The sequence below is a fragment of the Trachemys scripta genome, chromosome 6 (genome assembly GCF_013100865.1).
Source record: "Trachemys scripta elegans isolate TJP31775 chromosome 6, CAS_Tse_1.0, whole genome shotgun sequence".
NCBI classification, from domain to species: Eukaryota; Metazoa; Chordata; order Testudines; family Emydidae; genus Trachemys; species Trachemys scripta.
Genome location: NC_048303.1, coordinates 38104622 through 38130579, shown reverse-complemented (window position 1 = coordinate 38130579; position 25958 = coordinate 38104622). Strand labels below are relative to the sequence as shown.

The 25958-nt window shown below is 40.5% G+C and overlaps 1 protein-coding gene across 1 annotated transcript in view; it reads left to right on the top strand.

The window, feature by feature from the left end:
- ADAMTS6 (ADAM metallopeptidase with thrombospondin type 1 motif 6) overlaps window positions 1–25958 on the top strand; it is a gene marked incomplete in the record, with an annotated part of 313682 nt that overhangs the window by 139814 nt on the left and 147910 nt on the right. The window contains 1 exon segment of the mRNA XM_034773659.1: window positions 13657–13803. Within this exon segment, the coding sequence (XP_034629550.1) occupies window positions 13657–13803 (147 nt within the window).

Below are 25958 nucleotides of genomic sequence, written 5' to 3'. Positions count from 1 at the left end.
CCCTACACCCCCCACACACCCCAGCCTTCTGCCCTGCACCCCCTCCCCCAGCCCTCTGCCCTGACCCCTGAAACACCCACCCCCAGGTCTGGGGTCCTGGTCGCAGACCCTACTCAGCCCACTGCTGGCCTAGGTGAACAGAACCCCAGGCTGTCAGCGAGCTGAGTAGGCTGGTGGCGTAAGATCAGCATTTTAATTTAATTTTAAATGACGCTTCTTAAACATTTTGAAAATCTTGTTTACTTTACATACAATAGTTTAGTTATATATTATAGACTTATAGAAAGAGACCTTCTAAAAATGTTAAAATGTATTACCGGCACGCGAAACCTTAAATTAGAGTGAATAAATGAAGACTCAACACACCGCTTCTGAAAGGTTGCCGACCCCTGACATAGACCTTCCTGATGATTCTGTTACTGTCATTTACAATAAGGCTCCTTTACACCACTCTGGCAAGGTAAAGGAGCCTTAATTGACTAAGAATGGGAACAATTAACTAACAATAGGAACATTAGCAGCCTGCCTGCTTAGTTGTTACATTTCTGCTCTGCCTCAGGGACAGAGTCTGTTTCACACAGCCCTACACCTCCAAGCCTGGAATGCAGCAACAGCAAGTGACAGGGACAGAGTGAGTCTCTCTCACTTGTTTGCATGCAGACACGCGCCCAGCCCCACCCGCTTAACATCTCTCCACGGATGCATGCCCAGCCTACCTCCTCCCCCTCCCCCCTGTGGTGATCTGCTCTCTGCTGCCTGCTGCTCCCAGAAGTCGTGCCCAGGCTGCCGAGGAAGGAGTGTTTGTTCCCCACAGATTTCTTGACTCCCCCATGTTTCTGTGGGGGAGCCAAGAAATCTGCAGAAGGTATGAATTATGCACCCCTACAGGGGCGCAGAATTCCCCCAGGAGTAGCTAGCTTGCTAAAAATAGGAGCGTGGCCATGGTGGTATGGATGGTGGCTCAGGCTAGCTGCTCAAGAACAAGCCTGTCTGAGACCCTAGAAATGAACTCAGAAAGCCAACCCTACCTGCTGTGGCTGCACTGCTGTTTTAGTGTGCTTGCTGGATCAGAGGTGGCATATGTATGTCTACCTGAGCTGGGAATTACATTGCAGTGTTAGATATACTCAAAAGGAGTGAATGATTGGAGGAGAGAGAGAACGAGTCATTTTAAAGGAAATAAGGTGGTAAACAGAGAACAGGGAATCAAAGTTTGAAAGACAAGATAAGAAGAGAGAAATGTCGAGTGAAGACAAGATCAAAAGAACAGTTAAGGTAACTGATGGACAGATTGGTCGAGAGCTGGAGAATGTGAAGGAGAGGAAATGAGAGGCAGATAAACTAGATTGTTAATGTGGAATTTGACAACCCCAAGGATAAGGGTGGTGGGTTAGTATCAGAGAAAATTGCCAGGTATCCAAGTCAGAGAATAGGGAAGGAAAGAAAACAGCTGGATAGATGTGGAAAAAGTGAGGTTTGAGTGAGTGGAGGGAGGTAGGATATCAGCAGTCACATCTTGCTGAGGGCAAGGAGGGAATGAGAGAGAGACAGAGAACATGTATTGATGAGTTTCTTGGAGATGGAACTTAAAACAGCTAATGCACACCCAGTTTTGAAATAGCTAATACCACTAGGATGTGCTTGGGGTATTAGCTGAAGCTGTGGGACTCCTCTTCACTCTATACTCAGGGTAGACAAATGGTCTACTTACCTATGCTGCCTCTTTGGGTACGGCTACACTGCAATTAAAAACCCGCTGCTGACTTGGGCTCGTGTGGCTCAGGCTAAGGGACGGTTTAACTGTGGTGTAGACATTTGGGCTCTGGCTGGAGCCCGGGCTCTATGACTCTGCACGGTGGGAGGGTCCTAGAGCACAGGCTGCAGCCTGAGCTGGAATGTCTACAACACAATTAAACAGCCCCTTAGCCCAAGCTCCATGAGCCCGAGTCAACTGGCAGAGGCCAGCGTGAGTGTTTCATTGCACCGTAGACATACCGTTTGATGGGCTAGCAATGTTGATCCATTGTCCCTAACAGTCCTCCTAGAGACATTTTCCTGAATTTTAGCAAGTTGTCCTCAATTCTTCAGAAGCAGTGGGACTATATTCCTGTTCCTCATAATCCCATCTGTATGATGGGTCCTTAACTCTGGTACTGAGAGGTTCCCTAGAGTGCCCTAAATTATGGAAATCCGTTTCTCATCCAAGGGGAGCGTATAGGTATGGCACTGCAAAAAGCGGTTAATTTAAGCTGGTTGGAGGCATGTTCGAATAATGACAGGGGAATGGAGTTACAAATGGCATAGAAGACTCCAACCTAAAAGAATAGGGGCATGCATATCACAGCCCAAACCACATCTAGCACCAGCTACCACCAACTGGCACTTGGGTCTCCAATAAACCTGTTCCTTGCAGTCCATGATGGATGGGTTAGTACCTAATTATGAATGAAAGAGCATGTCCTCCATCACGGGGAGGGTTGAAAGACCATATGAAACCTATGGGTGATATTTGAAGTCCTGTTACCAGGATCACTGGCTCAACAGTATGTGATGGTTTAAACGATCCATGTGTGAAAGAGAAACTCCGCTAAGAGACAATTGGCCCCTAAGGTCAGCCCAACCACTGAGAGTCCATGAGGCCATTTTAAGACAGTCTCCACTGGAATTCCAGTGTTCCACTTAGCCCAAGCAATAGTTTCTTGCCCTGTTGCATATAGAATAATCACTTCACCTTAAAGAGGCACTGAATTAACTGGAAAAATCATATAAAACAATCATTAAATAACAATATATTCATTTCTATATTTCTTTTGGAGTTCAAGAAATGGTGATTTCCTTTATTATGTCTTGTGTCTACCTCATGTTATATTGCAGTTGTAAAAACTCACAATTTATGTTAACATAAAAAAAACTTCATTGGGACTTTAGCTTTAATGATTAATTGTCCAAATAGACTTAAATGTCATAAACATGAGGCTAGAAAAACAATTCTGGTTTCTGTGATGTGAAATAAGATTAATATCTTGTGATATGTGGAAAATATAGTTTAAACTTTAGAATTATAAGATACTAAAATCATTAGTCTTACATTAAAATACATTAAAATATTCAAGGAAAGGGAATGCAGTAACATTTCACAGATCTTAACAAAAGCATAAGTAGAGTTGAATAAATGGAGGTGGAAAGAAAGGTTATAGTAACATTCAGGGCAACATGAATGCCGGTTTCATATTTCCAAAGGAAATCTAAGCACAGAAGTTTGCTTCATGATTAAAGGCAAAGCTTACTTCTCTGACCCACAGTGCTGATGATCACTATTGCATATTCACACTCCCTTGTGCATCACCTTCACTGACTTTACTAGGTGTTCCACTTGTGAGATATGTGCAGGCTAGTTATCCACAATGCAGATCTGGGAGGATGATTTTGCCCTATGTCATTAAGATGTGAATGAGAGTTTGCCATTGCCCTGTTGCAAAGTTTATGTTTCTGAGCTGACTATCATTTTTTTCAGTGAATCAGACTTGATTGTATTTTAAAGTGCTTCATAAGTAGCACAACACAGAATTATGCTCAATTAGGTGACCACTATANCGAAAGTTTATGTTCCAATACGTCTGTTAGTCTAAGAGCTGTTATAATTAACCCCAAAACATGCATTCAATTAGGTGACCACTATATATATATATACTATATATATATATATATAGTGGTCACCTAATTGAGCATTAAAAAGAAGCATTGTTCAACTATGTTTGTGTTCATTTACTTTAAAATTTCAGAGAAAAACTATGTTAAGAGAGTTGAAGTTGAGAATACCTATAGTAATTTAAGGGAAAATATTAGAGATATTGTATCAGAGGGATAGCCATGTTAGTCTGGATCTGTAAAAAGCGACAAAGAGTCCTGTGGCACCTTATAGACTAACAGATGTATTGGAGCATAAGCTTTCGTGGGTGAATACTCACTTCGTCAGATGCATGCATATATCTGACGAAGTGAGTATTCACCCACGAAAGTTTATGTTCCAATACGTCTGTTAGTCTAAGAGCTGTTATAATTAACCCCAAAACATGCATTACAAACCCAGGAAATTCACAGTTAAGGTAAAACTTAAAATAAATACAAGTATATTAAAGCATGAAAATGCCGAGTGAAGGCACCCCAAACAACCTTAACTCTGCTCTGAAGTGACACCATGCAACATCCCTAGAATTATGATTAATGTATATCAATGTTTGTTGTAACAAATTAAATTAGTATGATTTTTAAGACCATATTAGATTTTTCTTCTCTTCATAATGTCAGAAGTGAAAAATTCAACTCAGCCTTAACTATGGAGCCATTATTGACACCTTCACAGTATATTCTGGAAATACATGAGGGTAGTAAAAATGCTGAATATCAGACAAAAGGATATATGCAGGTTCAAATATTACATATTACTAAGTAGAAAACTAGAAATGACTTTGTAGGTATTTGCTTCTGGATCATAAGACATCAACAAATAAAATATAAGAAAATTAATATTATGTAGTGTTATGTTTGAATGTAATGAATATGTTACATATGCATTTTATTTTGAGAGTAAGGTTGTATTGTGGTATACAGTGAAGAGTATAAGTTAAGTTGACCAAGAGGCATGTATTACATCAAATTCACATGGATAGCTGTCATTAATTCTACATAAATATAATGGGGAGGACACTGTCTACTCTAAATCATGATATGGAGAGTATGTTAAAAACCAAGTGCTGACAATATATTGCTATAAACGAATAAAAAATGAAGATGGATCCTGCTTCAAAGAGATTACCATTTATAACATCACACCAGTTTACAAATAATTATTCTATTAGCTGGCATAAAAATAACGTATAAACTAGTGGTTCTCAACCAGGGGTATGCGTACACCTGGGGGTACGCAGAGGTCTCCCAGGCGGTACACCAACTCATCTAGATATTTGCCTAGTTTTACAACAGGCTGCGTAAAAAAACACTGTCAGTACAAACTAACATTTCATTCAGAGAATGATTTGTTTATACTGCTCTATATACTATACACTGAAATGTAAGTATAATATTTATATTCCAATTGATTTATTTTATAATTATATGATAAAAATGAGAAAGTAAGAAATTTTTCAGGAACAGTGTGCTGTGACATTTTTGTATTTTTGTCTGATTTTGAAAGCAAGTAATTTTTACTTGAGGTGAAACTTGGGGTACACAACACAAATCAGACTCCTGAAAGGGGTACAGTAGTCTGGAAAGGTTGAGAACCACTGATATAAACAATCTTGCTGGATATGGTCATAGAGGTCTTGTTGACTGAGCTGACAGGTAGAAGAGATCCTAGTACTCCATACTGGTGTTTTTGTGCAAGTTCACACTTTTTTTTCTAATTGGAACAGATTATTAATTAATGATTATTCATTCCCCTTTTTCTCCCTCCCTCTCCTTGCAAATTTTTCATTGTCACTACGAAAAGACATAATTTAGAGTCCAGTTTACATTTTAAAATAATAATAATTTTGATTTTAGCAATCCCTTGATTTTTTTTCAACTTAGTCCTTAAGTAGAATTCAGTTATCCTAAATAATGTTAATATGATATTTCTCAGTTATAGAAAGTATGTTATATTTTTGAAATTTTTAATTATTCTGTTTGTACAATACTGGAACAAGCACAATGTATTTTAAAACTTTACGGTGAAGAATGATGCAACAGAAAGTTTATGAAAAACAAAGTGTAACTTGTTTAATACAAACAATGATGTTAATAATAATGAGTTGACAGTGTTTTACATCCAGATTGCTTAAGAACAAAGAGTGAATTAGATTAAAGATTCTCTTTAGTTGTCTTGAATCTGTATCTAATTTGAAAACATCTGTTCTTCTTTTACTGTCCTCTGCATATTCCCCCATAAAATGCACCAGTGGTGCTGATTCTACAGTGGAACTTTTTGATAGCAGTACCTGTTGGAGCACTCTTGTGCCCCCATCCCTTCCCCTCACTGCTCCTGAAGATTCTGAAGATGAGGCTATAAAAGGGAGCATGTCTTGGCCATATCAGTTCCTTTCAACTGCTGTAGGTGCTGGATCAGGAACTGTATTTGGGCCTTTGGCCCAGATTCTTAGCTTGAATAATGTCTATTACTTTTGCAAGGTAGATTTTAGCTTTTAGTGTTGGGTTTTATTTCTTTTTATTTATTTATTTATTTTATTTTTTCTGAGTATTTATTTGAAGTTAAGACTTCAGTTCTGCTATTGGGATCTGACGGTGGATTGGAAGTTCAAGATGCTGAGTATTTAAGAAATTTGCCTCCTGCCCAGCAATCTTTCCAGCTTTAGATGTTCATACAAGATGCCTAGCCTGCCTCAGGAAGGGACACTCCCTCAGGGTGCTCAATCTGCAGTACTTTTACCTGAGAGCACAGAAAGAGTAGCAAAATAGACTTCAAGCTCTACTGCTGCATCAGGCTGTGAAACCAAGCCCTCCAGAACTGGTACATCTCCTGATCCATGAGTGAACATAGATTAGCTTCAGCCTTTGATACTTCCAGAGAGAGCCAGCAGCAGACACTTCTGCAGAAGGGACTGTCACAGTTTTGGGGGTAACTGCACCTTTGACCCTCCTCCGCCTCGGCCTGTTCAAGGAACGCACCCTTAGGTCTTAAGCCTCTAGACATCACCTCTCTCTGGGCCAGAATCCAGGTCCCTCTTCCTTCTGACTGAGTTTTTAGGCTGCATCCCTCTTTTTCTTTACTGTGATTAAAGTCTAGCACCTGATATTTGCTTTCTATCCAAGAGCTATGTGCAATGTATGCCTGTGGTTACAAGAAACGAAACAGCTCTTTCAAAGCAGAGAACATTTATTTTAGGATAAAAGCAATACAAAGAAAACATAGGAAACAATATAAGTCTAAACACTTATTTAAGCTTCCAGTGGCCTCCCATCAGTCCTATGGAGACCCTGGTAGATTCCAGTCCTCATCCTGCACAGTTTGCCTCCCCTGGGACAAAAGACACACTTTTGGAAGAAGAGGCGCCTCGGGTGCCTGAAGAATACCAACAAATGAACCCTCAACTGGAAGAGTAAAACCTCTCCAGGTGAGAGTGTAGGGATTACAACTGTGTGTTCCCCATCAGAGGGTGCAGTATTATTTCATGAAGTAGTTAAGAGAATGGCAACTACTTTGAAAATCCCCTCTGTGATAGTAGAGGAGACTTCTCATCATCTTCAACATTCTTGACTCTCCATCCCAGGATAGAATTACACTGCCAGTTTTAGATGGGCTCTGGCAGCCAGCAAAAGCAATAATACGGTTCACTTCCACGTCTGTTCAGGCAGTGTTGAAAAAGGTAGCTGCCAATTACTGCATTAGGGTTTTCCCTTCTTTTTTCATAGTCATCCAGTTCTGAACTTGCATTTGGCTGAAGCTGCATCCCACAGGTCTTAGGGTGGCTTGATGTAGTCTACACCTTCTGATAAAGAAAGCAAGAAAATGGACATTTTAGGGAAAAAAAGTATTTTAACCTGAAACATTGGGTGTAAGAATGTCAGATTACCAGACTGTAATTGCATGCAGCCAATTCTGTCTTTGGGAAAAGATGGTGGTATTTGCAAAATCCATCTCAGAGGTTCCAAGAAAATTAGGCAATGCCCTCATGTCTAAAGATTGTTGCAAAACACAGTCTAAGAGTAACGTTTGATTCCTTGGATGTTTCTCCTAGAAGCCATCTCTCTCAGGAATCCATCTTGTTGTAGATCATATGGACTACCTTCAGAGAGAAACACTAAAGTGGAGGAGTTTCCCTTTAAAGGGGATGGTGTATTTAGCAGTAAAATAAGGTTCTTGAAGAAGTGACAGTCACTAGATCTGCACCCAGATCTTTGTGAGTATATCAGCAACCTAGGAGAGGGAGTAGGTAGCTGTGTTCAGGTATCAGTGACAACAATATGCATCTTCATCTTCCTAGTCTTTATTTTCTCAGAGATCCTCTACCATCAACAACAGTCTGCTGAATAACATTGGCAGCAAAGGAGGAAAGTGTTTAAGCCTCAAGTAAAAGGCAAACACATCTCAGTGTCAACATCTGTGCTGGACCTTCATCCTCAGGTTTGACATAAGGTCTGAGACCTGCAAACCAAATCTGGATTATTCTTTACCCCATTTGATGACTGCTTGTGTTGTTTCTGCAACCGGAGTGCTATAACTATGGGTAGAGAGATATTAGAAATAATTCACACCAGATACCCCATCCAATCTGACTCCCCCTCTCCTCCCAACCTTCACCCCATCCCTATTCTCACGAGGGCCTGTTAAAATGGGAGGTTCCCTGTCTTGTGGAGGCAGGGCTAACAGAAGTGGAGCTGAAGGAATTTGCAGGAAAGGGTTTCTGTTCAAGGTACTTCCCAATCCCAAAAAAGGATGGAGGTCTTTGACCTACATTAGACCTGAGAGAATTCAATTCCTTCATCAGTAAGTTCTAATTTCATGTTGAATTTGGCATGTATATAAAACATTTCCTCTCAACACAAGATTGGTTTGAGCTCTCCTGAAGGGTATATATTGCAATCAGATTGCAAATATCTCTGTTTCCTAGTTGGGAAAGATCATTTTCAATTCAAAGTCTTTCCCTTTGGCTTTTCTCCTGCCCCAGAGTTTTTACAAAATGCCTCTTGGCAGTGTTAGTGCATTTACAAAGCCAAGGGATTCACATATATGTAGATGCTAGATCACTGGCTAATCAAAACATTGTCAGAACAAAATCTATCAGAAGTCATATCCTACACACATTCCCTTTTCAAGAAGCTGGGACGAAAGAGAATTTGGGAGAAGTCAATCATACTACCCACTCAAAAGATCCCCTTTACAGGGGCAATTTGGTCTCTCAGAAAGTCAGGCACTTTCTGCCATTATAAGGATTCAGCCAGTCATAGCCTTATTGCATAGTTCACATGTCAAAGAATCATATTTTTTCTCAGATTAATGGGCCTCATAACCTCAAAACCTTCAAAAAAATGAAAGGAATGGCTTTCAATGCTCCAGCTTTATCAGCAACAATCACATCAGATGTTTCCAACCTAAGTTGGGGAGGACATTTAGACAAATTGACAGTTTGTGGCCAATGGATTTTCCAGGAAAAGAAATTGCACATCAGGCTGCTACAGATAAAAGCAATACATTGGGCTCTGAAATCATTTCTGCCTATCATCATCATAAGATAATTTAGGTCTTTATGGACAATACAATGTCAATGTATTATATAAAGAAGGAGGAAGAGTTCATTACACGTAGCTGTGTAAGGAAGCAATGTCTCTGTGGGAATGGTAAATTAAATACAAGACCTACCTGTAGTTTTATACCTAGTAGTGAAAGAAAACAGCCTTGCCAACCGCCTGAGCAGGGATACAACAGAACTCCATGAATGGTCTTTCAAGCTGTCAGTGATACAAGAGAACATCAGTGCATGAGGTTGTCCAGAGGTAGACATTTTGTGACAAAGGAAAACACAAAGGTGTCCCAGATGTTGCTGAAGAGCAGGAAGAGACAGTCAGTCCATCTGTCACCATGCCCCAGTCGGTCACAGCTGAGAATACCAGATTCAGGACAAACTGCTGAAAAATAGGGCAGACTCATCCCAAACTGGTAGTTATTCTATCATTAGATTGTACCAAGCCAGTAACAAAAGTAAACTTCTGCCTCACCATACTGGTTAACAAGAAGTCAAAAATGCACTTTCCTTAGACATTCCAGCCCTTACCTCAGCTCCCAGACACTGGACTCTATGATGAGTAGTTATTGAAAACCAGTTTAATTACATATAGGGTCCTTCTAATCTCAAGAGATCAGCCACATAGCCAGGTCAATATATAATTCAGATTTTACCCAATAATCACTTTGCCGCCAATCCTTTAGTAATTAAAAACTAAAGATTAATAAAAGAAAAGAAGAGAGTTAAAATGGTTAACAGATCATATACATACAATAATTGCAATGTTCTTATATCAGGTTTGGTAGCAGTGATGTTATAGACCGCTGGCTTGCGAAGTTTCTCCAGTAACTTCCAAAAGATTGGGAGATTATCAGTCCATAGTTCAGTATGTTCCTTTTAGTTGAAAATCCACAGTCCAGAGAATCAGAGCACTAAAGAGGCAAAACGAAATCATCCCAGGGGTATTTTATACCGAGCCATATGCCTGTAAATTTTTTGTTTCAAACAAAGCTCACAGTCCAGTTTGTGGAAAGTTACTGGCACAAGATGGAGTCCAGGGTCACATGAGCATATCACATGTCCTTACAAGGCCAGATGACTCACGGGGATAGCCATTGGCCCCTTGGAGGCTGAGGCATTCGCAGGAATTGATATCTGGGCAGAATGAGTGTCTTCTATGGACCATTGTTAGAGTGATGTATCCTTAATAGACCATCAAACTTGAATATTTCATTCACAATGAGCTGGCTAGACTGGATGTAAACTAGCTTGTCGGTGTTACCCCAGGAATAAACCGATCTGAACTATAGATATATAGCCAATATTCATAACTTTAGATACAAAGATGATACATGCATATAAACAGGATACTCTTATTTAGCAAATCATAACTTTTCCATTGATACCTTACATGACATACTTTTTACATTGGCAACATTAATGATATACATAGTCATATTTCAATCGTATAGCATCATACCATCTGACACATTCGGGATAAATTGTGTATGAGGTCTTCTATATTTCTTCCCTCCATTTCCTCTCAATCGGAGGGTAATAAGGAAGATAAAACAGGACAGAGCCAAAGTAATCATAGTTGCTCTGGCAAGGCCGAGGCAACTGTGGCTCCCGGACCACCTTTAGCTATCCAAAGGCGTTTTCCAATTTCTCCCTCATTCCTGATCTGTTGACTCAGCAGAATGGAAAAGTTTATCATACAGACTCATATTTCCTACACCTGATGACTTGAGATATAGGATTCTATCAGGATTATTAAAATGTGGTTCACAGGGGTACAGCAGGTTTTTCTTAGCTCTAGAAAATGATTAATTAAGCATTAATTAAGGTTTGATAAGCAGCTATATCAGTGTATCACTCACTTATCGAAAACAAATCTATATCCACACATGAGACAGTTGAAAGATTTATGAAAGGGCTAATTAATATCTATCCACCATTCAAGGGCCCTCCACTGACATGAGACCTTAACATAGTCCTTATGCAGTTCATGAAACCTCCCTTTTAGCCAATGGGAGAATGTTCTTCATTTCATCTTTCAGTTAAACAGCTTTCATCATAGCTACAACATCAGCAAGAAGAGTGAGTGCCCTGTGAAACCCTCATGGCTGACCTGCCATTTACTGTATTCCGTAAAGATAAGGTTATGCTACATTGCCATCCCAAGTTCCTACCTAAAGTAGTGACTGAATTTCACATTAATCAGACAATTAACCAGCCAGTGTTTCTAAGACCCCATGCACGTGCAGATGAAAATACGTTACAGAGTTTAAATGCTAAGGGGGCTTTAGTGTATTATCTTAATAGGATGGAACAATTCAGAAAATCTCCAGATTTACTCATATCTTATGGTAATAACAAAAGAGGTCAAGCAATTGCTTCTCAAACATCAAAATGGGCTAGACTGTGTATAGAGGATGGCTGCTTATTGGCATCTGTTCCTATTCCTGAAGGGATTAGGTCCCATTCCACGAAGGCCAAGGCAACATCAGTGGTATAGCTTAGATGCATTCCACTTAGCAAAACTGTGTAGAGATGTAATGTGGAGCATATTCACGCTCCCCATGTACCTTCACCTTTTCTTAAGTCCTAATTACAGCATCAGAATTTTGGGAAGTGGTAGAAGAATCTAAGGTGGTCAGAGTGCTATACCCCTTTTATAACCTTGCTCTCAGAACATTCAGGAACACTGAGGGAAAGAGCAGGGGGGTGTACAAGAGTGCGCCAGCAGGCAATATTATCAAAAGTTTCTACCATCAGAGCTGCCCAGTCGCTGTATCCGATGGGTGTGACTATACAGAGTACGTCTCAAAGAATTCCAGATACAGGTGAGTAACCATAATTTACAGTATTACAGAAAATCTTCAGACTGCATGCATAAATTACATTTATGTACACTGTGATGAATTAATTTACAGAATTTTCACAATACTTAAGTGATTGTATAACTCAGGAGCAGAGCCGAGAGAAGTGATTGTGATTAGCATTACATTTTAAAAAAAGAGTGAAAATAAAAGTGCATTTTCCTCTTTCAGGATGTTGTTTTTGCCTAAAAATGTAAAAAGTGCTACCACTAAGAACTAAGCCAGAATAAATGTGCCATGTCTGAGAGATAATTTGTTTAACATATTCTGATTTTGCTTTGAATATTTTCTCACAGTAGGGGTGGGAAGGTTGTATTTTAGAGTTATGAATATTTCACTTTCCCTAACAATCATTCTGTTTCTTCCCATGAGTAATGAAATCTGCTATTTCAAATGGCTCGTGAGATATCATGATCTTTTGTCACTTGATCCAGAACTGAATATAACAAGCCCATGATCTTGAACGATATTTGCATGGAAAAGAGAAATTCCTTCGTGATAGATGAATATTTAAGAAAATTTGCCATACCCCAAACTAACTCCAGCTCACTCAAAGACATACAGGAGAGATGCTTTTTTAAAAACTATACAATTACTTAAATAGAGCGCCTTTTTGTATGTTATCTTTAATTATTATGATTAATTTATGTCATATCAGTCACAGTGCTGACAAACTGAATATTTCACTAACGTGTTATATGTAAAATGCAATAGTTATTTAATTTTAAAGGTTAATTTTATGTATAAAGTTAAACATTTGCTCTTAAATAGTCTGTTAAAGCAGAGTTCTTATGGATTTAGCTTTTAGTTTTAGTTTGGTGATGATTTAGCTGTTGTACATTGTGCTGGCCAAATACAGCTCCAAAGAGCTGTTCCAACATCCAAGGATCCTGGGGTACACCCCTTTTTCTGTGACCATGTGAACTATGTTGGATGTTAAGAAGGGGGTGATGTATGAATCATTTTGCTGACCCTGCACCACCCAAGGATTCTCCTTCACGGGTGGAATTCTGAGGAGGCTGTTTCTGCTGAGTTTAAGACTGTTTTGCATTTGAGGACCACCACAAAGCAGACTTAGAACAGCAGAGGATCAAGGCCACTTTATAAATGGATCAATATAGGGAGCAGAGGTTACTTAGTAGTTAGGCTGCCTAAGTTCTATTCTGGATTGTCATTGACTCACTGTGTGATCTTGGCAATATCACCCAGCCTTTCTGTGTCTGTGTTTACTGATCTGAGTGCAAGAGCAGGTATTGACCTGTAGTTCTTAGATTGGCCAAACTCCCAAATAAGGACTGAAGTATGAGTCCCTTTTGTTTATCTCACAGGCCTATTGTGAGACTTACTCAATGTAGTAAAATGCTTTGATATCTTTGTATGAAACAGCAAAATTGCATAGTATTCTGAGTGTACAGAGTTTAATCTGAATTAATCAGACACATCTTATTTTAGTCCTCCTACACTAACTGAGCATGGCCTTCCAGTTCCAAACTTTATTTTTTTCTGGTACCATAGGAATGTAATGGGACACATTTTTCTTCTGTTTTGGACAGTTTTGGTATGAACCATGATGGAATTGGAAATTCTTGTGGGACCAAAGGTCATGAAGCAGCAAAACTTATGGCAGCTCACATTACAGCAAACACCAACCCCTTCTCCTGGTCAGCCTGTAGCCGGGATTACATCACCAGCTTTTTAGAGTAAGTAATCTCTGGAGAGAGATAATGAATTGCTCCAAAATTTCATACTCATCAGAATAAATAATTGGTGGAGATATAGTGATTTACACTAATTCACATTCTGTAAAATGAGTAAATATATGGTGACTTACTGCTGACTTGTACATCATAGGTAATTTCTTTGTGTTGTGGAAAGTGCTTCCCCTTCCCATCCCTCTTTTTGAACTGTTCTGTTTATATTTAACTATGGATGGGGAATAGAGGTGAGAGGGCTTTTTTTTTTTTTTTTTTTTAAGGTTAGTGATAAGGATTGTTTTGTTAAATGCATAGTGATGTCAGGTATAGATTTCTGTTTTGTTTATCTGAGTACTGGCCAAGATCTGATTAAAATACCATATTGTTTTGGAAAAGAGAGTATCTAACAAGTTTCAAAGTTTGTCCTAGTAAAACAAACAAACAAACAAACGAAAAACAACTAGTGATTGAACCCTGAAGGAGGTAGAAATTTCACCTTAGTGAGATCAATGGTTGTCTCTTTGAATGATACATGGTAGTTCATAAAAGAGTCTTGAAACTATTCTGCAGTTCCCCTGTATGAATATTAAAAAATTTTATGGTTGAATCCTGAGAAGTTCTGGGCCCTGCCACTCTAATTAGCTGTTGCATAATTTATTTCAGAAAATGCAACTCAATTGGAACTTGTCATTGCTACATTTTCTCTGAATGTATTTAAATCAGTTGAGTTCAGTTGAATTATTTGCATAAGAACTACTCACACAAATCAAAGTTGCAAGCTCTTACACTATGAGTCAGATCCTTAGGTATGGTTGAGATGCGCGTAGTGCAAAACCCAAGAGTTGGGAGAGCAGAAGCAACTTTTCCACTCTCCCAATCCCAAGGATGGCCAGGGCCAATTTGGCCCCTAGTGCAATTTACAACACCCCCCAGGGCTGTTAGTAGTGGAAGTGGCCCCCAGTGGGACATTCCATTGCCTTGTGATTCCTAGAGCACAAGATAATCTGGCCAACCCCGCTCAGACATCCTATGTATGGGGGGCCAGGAGCAGGAAGTGTAAAGTTATATATACTGGTCCTCCAACAACTGGGGATTTCTACTGCAGGAAACAAGGATGGGGGCAGAAGAGTGGCTCTTAATTACCTTTCTGCTCCGCTGATTTTGGGATTGACCTAAGCAGTGCAAAGCAGCCTGAAGAGGGCATCAAAGATCAATCCCTATAATCTGTCAAATTTGATTGTCCTCATCCTCCATGCCTTTTGTTTTCTTCTGTGGAATGCCCTTAGATACATTTTGTGAAAGTAGATAGGTTCATAAGACAGGATGACATACCTTTAGACATTAGAATCTTACAATAGTATCGATGATTTTTATCTAGAATTATATTTTGCCCTTTTGGCTACATAAGGATTTTTCTTCTATTTTTTAAAAGAATTATTAATATATGTTAAGTGCTAACAATGTGCTCAGTGCTGTATATGATATAAAATGAAGAGGGGTCCTCTGCCAAAGAGTTTATAGTGTAGAAGACAGACAAAGAGGCAAATTGGTTGAAACTATAGTAAAGAACAGAGTAATCAAACACATAGATGAATACAATTTGTTGGGGGAAGAATCAACATGGTTTTTGTAAAGGGAAATCATGCATCACCAATCTACTAGAATTCTTTGAGGGAGTCAACAAGCATGTGGACAAGGGTGATCCATTGGATATAATGTACTTAGATTTTCAGAAAGCCCTTGACAAGGTCCCCAAAGGCTCGTAAGCAAAGTAAGCTGTCATGGGATAAAAAGGAAGGTCCTCTCATGACCAGGAACTGGTTAAAAGATAGGAAACAAAGGGTAGGAATAAATGGTCAGTTTTCAGAATGGAGAAAGGTAAATAGTGGTGTCCCTCAGGGGTCTGTACTGGGACCAGTACTGTTCAACATATTCATAAATAATTTGGAAAAAGGGGCAAACAGTGAGGTGGCAAAATTTGCGGATGATACAAAACTACTCAAGATAATTAAGTCCAAAGTAGACTGCAAAGAGTTACAAAGTGATCTCATAAAACTGGGTGACTGGACAACAAAATGGCAGATGAAATTCAATGTTGATAAATGCAAAGTAATGCATATAAAAAACATAATCGCAGCTATACGTATAAAATGATGGGGTCTAAATTAGCTGTTACCACTCAAGAAAGAGATCTTGGAGTCATTGTGGATAGTTCTCACCCACTCTATGTGCAGCAGAAGTCAAAAATGCAGATCTGGTCACTCCATCTCAAAAAAGATATATTGGAATTGGAAAAGCTACAGAAAGGCTACAGACTTTAGCAAAGCTTTTGATACGATCTCCCACAATATTCTTGCCAGCAAGTTAAAAAACTATGGATTGGATGAATGGACTATAAGGTGGATAGAAATCTGGCTAGATTGTTGGGTTCAACGGGTAGTGATCAGTGGCTCGATGTCTAATTGGCAGCCGGTATCAAGCGGGTGTGCCCCAGGGGTTGGTTTTGTTCAACATCTTTATTAATGATCTGGATGATGGGATTAATTGCACCCTCAGCAAGTTCGCAGATGACACTAAGCTGGGGGGAGAGGTAGATACACTGAAGGGTAGGGATAGGGTCCAGAGTGATCTAGATAAAGTGGAGGATTGGGCCAAAAGAGATCTGATGAGGTTCAACAAAGACAAATGCAGAGTACTGCACTTAGGAAGGAAGAATCCCATGCACCGCTACAGGTTGGGGACGACTGGCTAAGCAGCAGTTCTGCAGAAAAGGACCTGGGGATAACAGTGGACGAGAAGCTGGATATGAGTCAGCAGTGTGCCCTTGTTGCCAAGAAGGCCAACGGCATATTGGGCTGTATTAGTAGGAGCATTGCCAGCAGATCGAGGGAAGTGATTATTCCCCTCTACTCGGCACTGGTGAGGCCACACCTGGAGAATTGCATCCAGTTTTGGTCCCCCCACTACAGAAGGGATGTGGACAAATTGGAGAGAGTCCAGCTGAGGGCAACGAAAATTATTAGGGGGCTGAGGCACATGACTTATGAAGAGAGGCTGAGGGAACTGGGGTTATTTAGTCTATAGAAGAGAAGAGTGAGGGGAGATTTGATAGCAGCCTTCAATTACCTGAAGGGGGGTTCCAAAGAGGATGGAGCTCGGCTGTTCTCAGTGGTGGCAGATTACTGAACAAGGAGTAATGATCTCAAGTTGTAGAGGGGGAGGTCTAGGTTGGATATTAGGAAACACTATTTCACTAGGAGGGTGGTGAAGCACTGGAATGGGTTACCTAGGGAGGTGATGGAATCTCCATCCTTAGAGGTTTTTAAGGCCCAGCTTGACAAAGCCCTGGCTGGGATGATTTAGTGGGTGCTTTGAGCAGGGGTTTGGACTAGATGACCTCCTGAGCTCTCTTCCAACCCTAATCTTCTATGATTCTAGGGGCAACAAATATGTTTAGGGGTATGGAACAACTTCCATGTGAGGAGATATTAATAAGACTGGGACTTTTCAGCTTGGAAAAGAGATGACTAAGAGGGGGGAATAAGATAGAGGTCTCTAAAATCATGACTGGTCTAGAGAAAGTAAATAAGGAAATGTTAATCACTCCTTCTCATAACATAAGTACTAGGGGTCACCAAATGAAATTAATATGCTGCAGATTTAAAACAAACAAAAGGAAGTATTTCTTCACACAACACATAGTCAACTTGTGGATCTCTTGGCCAGAGGGTGTTGTGAAGGCCAAGATTATAACAGGTTTCAAAAAGGAACTAAATAAGTTCATGGAGGATAGGTCCATCAATGGCTATTATCCAGGATGGGCAGGGATGCAAAACCATGCTCTAAAGTGTCCCTAGCCTCTGTTTGCCGAAAGCTGGGAACAGGCAACAGGGAATGGATCACTTGGTGATTACCTGTTCTGCTCATTCTCTCTGAAGCATCTGACATTGTCCACTGTTGGAAGACAGGATATTGGGCCATTGGTCTGACCTAGTATGGCCGTTTTTATGTTCTTATGTGATAATATATGTATATATATTTGGGAAGGACTTTTTTTAGGGGGCAAGCAGTGGCTTAGCTAATTCAGTGCCATCAGCACTAGCACATGTTCAGCCAGGGAACAAACATATTTGTGATCTTGATTTCTGGGAACACAATCAATTTTCCAATGCAACAAACAAATGAATTTATTGAACACTATCTTGGAGCTATATATCATGGATTCACAAAAGTTAAAAATAGAAAAGACCTACCAGACCAACCAATTTGTACAAGTCCGTGTCAATCAGTTCAAGATTGTACACCCTATAGTACATTTCTATTGTATTGTCATGTCTAGGTTTAACTGTGCCATGTAATAGTCCATGTCTTCATTTGGGACACTGTTCCACAGCCTATCAGATCTCACTGTCTGGAAGGTCTTTTGTGATATTTAGCCTAAATTAAAGTCTTGGGTGTTTGTTTTGTAGGGCCTTTTGTTTGTTTACTTTTACTATATTCATTCCACTACATGTAGTATTATCTTAGACATTTTGTTGCACTCTTCTGGAAATCCAGTTGATCCATATCATTCTTGAAATGAGTTGTTTGACAAATGAACACAGTATTAGACATGTAGTCATTCCAGAAACATGGCAGGGGCTGTCTCTTAGTTATGGGTTTGATGTAAGAACACTAGGTGAAATTTTATGGCCTGTGTTATGCAGGAGGTTAGAATAGATGGTAATTATGGTCTCTTGTGGCCTTAAAATCTATGTATCTGCTTCCTTGTCTCATGACATAATGCCTCTGTGTAGGCATCCCAATGATGCAGTAGTCTTTTTAACTTGTTACTGTATCATATTGCAAACTCTCTGACTACTAGCACCTCCTTCACTCTTTTTCAATCCATGGACTTAATTCACCAATACATGCTCCAGTTTTATGCCAGTGGACTGGAATTAAAATCAATTATACTGACATTAAACTGGATGATCACTATGGTGAATTAGATCTCATATTGCTAATCTCTTTTGGTTTCTTTGCATTAATTGTCACTTGTGTTTGTAACTCCTGCCAGATTATACCATCTGTGAATTTCATTAATATCCTAAGCACTTTTTAGACCATTAAAAATATATATTAAATGATACTAGAACTATCATAGATCAGCAAAGTAGCTACTAAACACATCAGCTCCACTAGTGCATAACCCTTCCTTTTTGATATTTCCATATGTTTCTAGTCCATGTTAGTGTTCTTTTTCCAAGGCAACTTATATTAATTATTTGATTGTGAGACATTGTATTAAATAGTTTATTAAGATCCAAATATATATATTATATACTTTCCCTTCATCCACCAATTTTAAAATTCTATCTTAAAAACTAATTAGGTTTTCTGGCAAGAGCTGTTCATTGTATTTTCATGATGATTTTTGCTTATGGTTCCAATAGCCTCTAAATGCTTCCTGATTTTTCCAATTAATATTTGTTTCATTATTTTACTGGGAATAGACCTTAGAATTATGGGACAGTATTGACCAGGATCAGTCTTCTTTCTTTTCTTGAAGATTAGTGGTTCATTTGTTTTTCTCCAGTCTATGAGTACTATATATCCCAATTTTTTATGCTTTTTTAAAAAAAAATAATTGTCAGTGGAATGGTAAGGGACATGCTAGTGCAATCACTTCTTGCATGAAATATGGCTCCAGTCTGACAAGGGCCCTTGTTTCCTCCCTCCCTCCTGCTTCCTTCCCCCACCCTTCTCAATGAGGCAGGAGCAGCCTTAACAGCAGAGGCTTATCCACTGGAGTTTTCATACTCCATCAGAGAACAGGAACCAGGAAGCACAGGGACTACTCAGACAGCAGCAGCCCAGATAATTGGCTCCCAACTTGCTCCTGACTTGCAGAACACTGCATCCAGAGAAGAAAAGCTGCTCCAGCTCCTCTGTCAGCTCCCTTAGAGTCCATCAAACCAATCCCTGAAAGCTGCCAGACTGTAGCTGGAGAGGCAGTGCCTACAGCAGATGCTCACCAAGCTTGGAAAGATGACAGCAACTAGCTTCTCTCAGGGGCAGGAAGGAGACTGGGGACAAAGAACCAGTGTCACTTTTATGTTCCCCCAAGAGTAGGGAGGAGTGAACAAAGGAAAGGAAAGAACTCGGCAAACCCAGTTAGGATGCCTGTGGTCCCTTCCCTCCTCAGGCTGAAGCACTATGGAACAGAAGCCTGTTCATTGCCACTAGGGGTGGGGCCTTGTCTTCAGCTTCCTCCTCTTGTTCCTCCAGGCCTGGGTCCCCACTGTTCCTTCCAGAAACTGTAGTCCAGATCATAGAGTTTTGCACTGCGCCTTTTGCACGAAGAATGAGACAAAAGGACAAGCACAGCTCCCCTCATTGCAGAGGGGAAATTGCCAAGCACTAGCCACTGAATACCACTTGGAAGATGTCAGCTCAACCAGACACTGCTCAGCAAGATTCCACCCAAGTTGGAGGATGACATTTAGTGCACTGAATGAAGTACACCACATGTTGTGATAGGCATGTGTAGGACTCGTGGATCTTGAAAAGTGTTTTGTGGGGGTTATTGATCATTGTAGCTTTGGAGATATGTCTGCAGGTTTTCTATCAGTTGTTCTGACAGGGTCTGGTGCCGCTTTGAGTTCGTGTGTCCTGGTCTGTGGGAAGTTTGCTTCTGATATTGAGCTTGGAGAGGCTGGGGGTTGTTTGAAGGCCAGAAGAGGGGATTCAGAAAAGGTTGTTGTAATAATAATAATCTTTCCTGAACTCCCTCTTCTGGCCTTCAAATGGTAAAGCTGATATAATGCAATTGGGTTTACCCAAAGGTAGATCATGGCAGACTAATCCGATTTCTTTCTTTGAGAACATAACTGATTTTTTGGATAAGGGAAGTGAAGTAGATCTAATATACTTGGACTTCAGTAAAGCATTTGAAGACAACCGGTTATGCTGAATGGTGAACTATCGGACTGGAAGAAGGTTATTAGTGGAGTTCCCCCAGGATTGGTTTTGGGATCAATTTTATTCAATATTTTTATTAATGAGATTGGCACAAAAAATAGGAATGTGCTAACGAAATTTGCTAGTGATACAAAGTTGAGGGGCATTGTCAGTACAGAAGAGGACTGGAATATTATACAGGAAGATCTGGATCACCCTGAAGACTAAAGTGACAGAAAAGGGATGAAATTCAATAGTACAAAGTGCAAGGTCATGCAATTAGGGTCTAATAATAAGACATTCTGCTACAAGTTGGGGGATCATCAGTTGGAAGAGACAGAAGATGAAAGAGACCTGGGTGTGTGGATTGATCACAGGATGACTATGAGCCACCAATCTGATGTGGCTGCAAAAAAAACCTATTACAATTCTAGGATGTATCAAGTAAGGCATTTCCAGTAGAGATAGATAAATATTAATGCTATTGTACAAGTCAACTGGTAAGACCTCATCTGGAAAACTATGTACAGTTCTTGTCATTCATGTTCGAGAGAGATTAATTCAAACTGGAACAGGTACAGAGAAGAGCTAATAGAATGATAGGGGAATGGATGACCTATCTTATGAGAGGACACTCTTAGAGATTGGCTTGGTTAGCTTTCAAAAAGAAGGCTGCTATCTATAAATGGATCAGGAAGGTAAAATCAGAGAAGTGAAGAGCTAAAGGACAGTGTTGGCAAAAGAACAAATGGGTATAAACTGGCCATGAACAAATTCAGGCTGAAAATTAGAAGGTTTCTAACTACCAGACAAATGAGATTCTGGAACAGCCTCCCAATAGGAGTTCTGGTGGCAAATAACTTGATTATTTTTGAGAGAGTTGGACAAATTTATGAGTGTGATTATATGACAGGGTTGCTTGTGATGGTAAGGCTTAGCAGCCCTGGGGCTCACTTCCAAGTTTATATCTTGAGTTCCTAAAACCTTATGCTTCAGCCTTCACTCAGCCACTGCCTGCAGGGATTAGGAAAAGAGTCTTTCCTCCCCCCACAAATGTATTCTGGAGTGTTTCTTTTTGGTCTCCTTCCTCTGAAGCATCAGAGATAGCCATGGTTGGAGATGGGACACTGGATGCAGTGGGCCAGTGGTCTGAGGAGGCACTGCGCATTCTCTCTCTCAGGTGCTTGGCTGCCTGGCTTTTGCTCACATGTGCTGGGTCTAACTGATCAGCACCATCTGTGGGTTCAGGAAGGAATTTTTCCCTGATCAGTGACCTTGGTTTTTGTTGTTGTTGTTTATTTTTTGGTTTTGCCTTCTTCTGCAGCATGTAGATTCAAGTCACTTGCCAGGATTATCTGGGTATATCTCACTTAATAATTTCCCTCCATTGCAGGGGCCTTGAGCATTGGTACACATAGGTCCCTCCTATTCTCTGCCTGTGGTATATAATAGTCTAGTCTCCTGTGGGCTGTAATACGTTGGTCTGATTTTGGTTGTTGGGTTTAGTGTGTGGGTGCTGGGTGATGTTGGTGGCTGTGATATACAGGAGGTCAGACTAGATGATCTGGTGGTCGCTGTCAGACCATAAAATCTCTGACTCTGGGTGCAATAGGTATTGTCTATCAACCCTGCGTCAGATTGACAATGAATAGGGCACCCCAGACAGGAAAACAGCCCTTAGCATGGCATTAAAAGCTTGTCCTTCGAGTGACTGTCCATATACATATTCCACTTATAGTATGCATGTGCCCATATGCCCAAGAGCAGAGTCTTTTGGCCAGCCGAATCAGTTGTTGTGACTGTGCATGCGTGCTCAGTGTCCTTGTGCCACAAGCCAAGGGCATAAAGGATGGAGCCCTCAGTTCCTTCTCACAGCTGCTGGCTCTGAGATAAAGACACTCACTATCCATTTTTCGTTAATGGTTGGCTGTTTTTCCTATGTATATAGAACTACCCTAATACAATAGGTTAGTTTTTTGCCCATTGACAACAATTTTTTGATAGGTTTCCTTCCATTTGAAACTTTTATATTTTTTCTTTCCTGGTACTGGGGTTTAGAAACACCTAATCCTGAATCTCCTGGATTCTAGAACAGCCCCTCACATGAGGGTGCTATCCCCATTAATGATGGTAACATAAGATGTCTGTTCTATTTGGGGGGATCACATCTCTGGGAAATGTGCTGTATGTGAGTCCTTTTCAAAGAAAAGCAACAGAAGGTCCTGTGGCACCTTTGAGACTAACAGAAGTATTGGGAGCATAAGCTTTCGTGGGTAAGAACCTCACTTCTTCAGATGACTTGCATCTCAAAGGTGCCACAGGACCCTCTGTTGCTTTTTACAGATTCAGACTAACACGGCTACCCCTTTGATACTTTTCAAAGAAGACATTAAAAGAGGCTAATCTCCAAATGTTTTAAATGGATAAATCTATGAGACTGTCTTCAGACCATAGGGTGTCTGATCCCCCTGTACATAACATACCTATCTCCAGAAGTGCTAATGTCAGCATGTGGTCTACCCCCCTTTGAGCCGCTGCAGCTGAGACTTCAGCCCCAAGCTCAGGAAAGTTTGATAAAAAACTTTCTGTAAAGAAAATTCAGAGCTTGTATTAGGGAGGTGTATCCTAACTAAGATTTCCTCAACAAAGTGAGTGGCTTCCCTGGACTGTTAGGCCTGGTACACATTAACCCCACCATTTCGAACTAAGGTACGCAAATTCAGCTACGTTAATTATGTAGCTGAATTCGAAGTACCTTAGTTCGAACTTACCGCGGGTCCAGACGCGGCAGGCAGGCTCCCCCGTCGATGCCGCGTACTCCTCTCGCCGAGCTGGAGTACTGGCGTCGATGGCGAGCACTTCTGGGATCGATCCGGGACCGATTTATCGTGTCTAGCAAGACGCGATAAATCGATGCCAGAAGATCGATTGCTTACCACCAGACCTGGAGGTAAGTGTAGACCTACCCCTAGAGAGGCAAAGAGACTTTGCATCTCAGTATAGCTACTGCTGAAACTTGATGAGGTCTTGGTACTGAGGCTTGGGCACTGAACTGGTATGCAAAGATGATGGCTCCAGCAGCAGCATCTCATGTTGTCTCTTCAGCTTCACTCCTTATACCATTGAAGTGCAGTATGGCTCTTTTAGTAACAACTCTGACTGTTGCTCCACTACTGGTTATGTTGGCACTGGTTATGTAGGCACTGCAAACTCCACTTTTTCCCCTTGGCTCTGCTGTTTGTCTCACTGTTGTTATTTTCATAGTATACACACAGAGAAGTTAGATTAAAAAAATACTCTTGCTGGAAGGTTGCAATGTAAAACTACTTTATTTCTTAGGATTCAAAATGATAATACACAAAACCCCAAAATGGAGACAGACAAAGCAGGCTGCTCCCTAAAACAGAGAGCCACTACTCAGCCTGCCCAACTCTAGACTGGCTGTCTGCCTCTGATCACACACTTTCCTGACTAGCCTGCAAGCAGGACCAGGAAACTCCTTACAGACCAAAGTGACAGTCTATAATTCCAACAGTTTTCAAATAAACCACAACCACACATCGCACAATACTAAAGCATGCCCGGTACCAGGGTATCGCAAGAGCCTTAGTCCACATTGCTTTCTTCAGCTCTAGCACCTGCAGTACCAGGTGTGATGCTGGCAGACTAGGTGCCAGCTCAGGCCAAGGTCCCCAAGCCTCAGTTGAATATTGACAAATATATAGCTGAAATCAGTCTGGCTCATTAGTATTGTTAAAATAAGTATTAGAATTATACAAACGGGTTTAGTATTTTATGGAATGCTTGTAAATTGCATGCATTAATCTCACTTATAACATCTCTATCCTATATTATAAGATAATATTTGAGTATTTGCCTTGTAAGCTTCTGTAACTGTATAAATCACCAGACAGCACAGAGACATTAGTTAGGTTAAAATGCTGATCTGCAACAGAATGTTTTCTCTCTTGACCAAGAAGAAAGGTCCATAGACACCAGATGGACTATAGTGAAACATTAAAGAGGACAAAAGACTTTGTTGGTTAACCTCCTCCCACCCAGTGAAGATGCATCTTGCAAGTAAAATCCTCCCATCAGCTGAGTTTACAGCTTAAAGTAGAAGTGGGGAAGGGAATAAAAACCCCTAACAAAGAGAAACTGTATCTTTTTGCTGCTTGGACTCTGGAGTACAAGGATTACTAGGCATAAGCAAAAGATCCCCAGTGCTTAGCTTGGGTTTGTCCTAAAAGACATATAGAGCTTGCTTATTATAGAAGCTTCTATTACCTTGGAAACTTAAGACTGTAACTCATTTATGTATGTGTTTATCTGCTTTAACCTTATAAATAACTCTGTTTCCTTTTCCTGTATAATAAATCTTTATATAGTTTATTATAGGATTGGCCCCAAGCGTTGTCCTTGGTGTGATATCTAAAGTGCAGTTGACCTGGGGTAAGTGACTGGTTCTTTGGGACTGGGAGTAACCTGAATATTGCTGTGATACTTGGTGAAAGGGACCATCTGTCACAAAGTTAAGCTTACCTGGGTGGCAAGACAGATCAGAGTACCCAAGGGGACTGTGTGTGGCTCCATGTTAACTCTATTATAGTGCATGAGGAGTTTACACTTGATAATTGATTGGTGAAATCTAAGTATGGAACTTACCACCGATTTGGGCTCTCTGCCCTGGTTCTTAACAATCTTCCCTGAGGTTGGTAGTCATACTCTTGATCCACAGCAGGACAGCTTGACACCAGATCCATCTTTCTCTATGGTAGCAAGTACCTCTAGGCTCAATCCTTTACACCTGTTACCTCTATGCCACTATTAGACAGAGATTGATCTTTTTCATCAGCATCTGAGGATAGTATGAGGGATTGTCATAGGTAGTCTCCAAGGATGTCTCTTCCTGTCTTGTATGGATCACGCAGGGACTCTAGAGACTCCTCCTGTGATAGAACCTATGGAGTCCATTATTCTGGACATGGATCATGATTTTTTACTCCATGGCTACCTAGAATTTATCCCAACATACCTGTCTGACTGTATTGGAAACCTTGGGGATCACATGGGCTGGAACCTCACACTGGGAGATCTCCACTCTCAAGAGATTTTCCTCTGTTTTTGCTACTCAACCTGTTCTGTTCAGTAAACTTTCGTCCATCTGCTCAGCCTGAGGATCCAGTGAAAAGAATCCATCTCACTAAGCAGACATATTG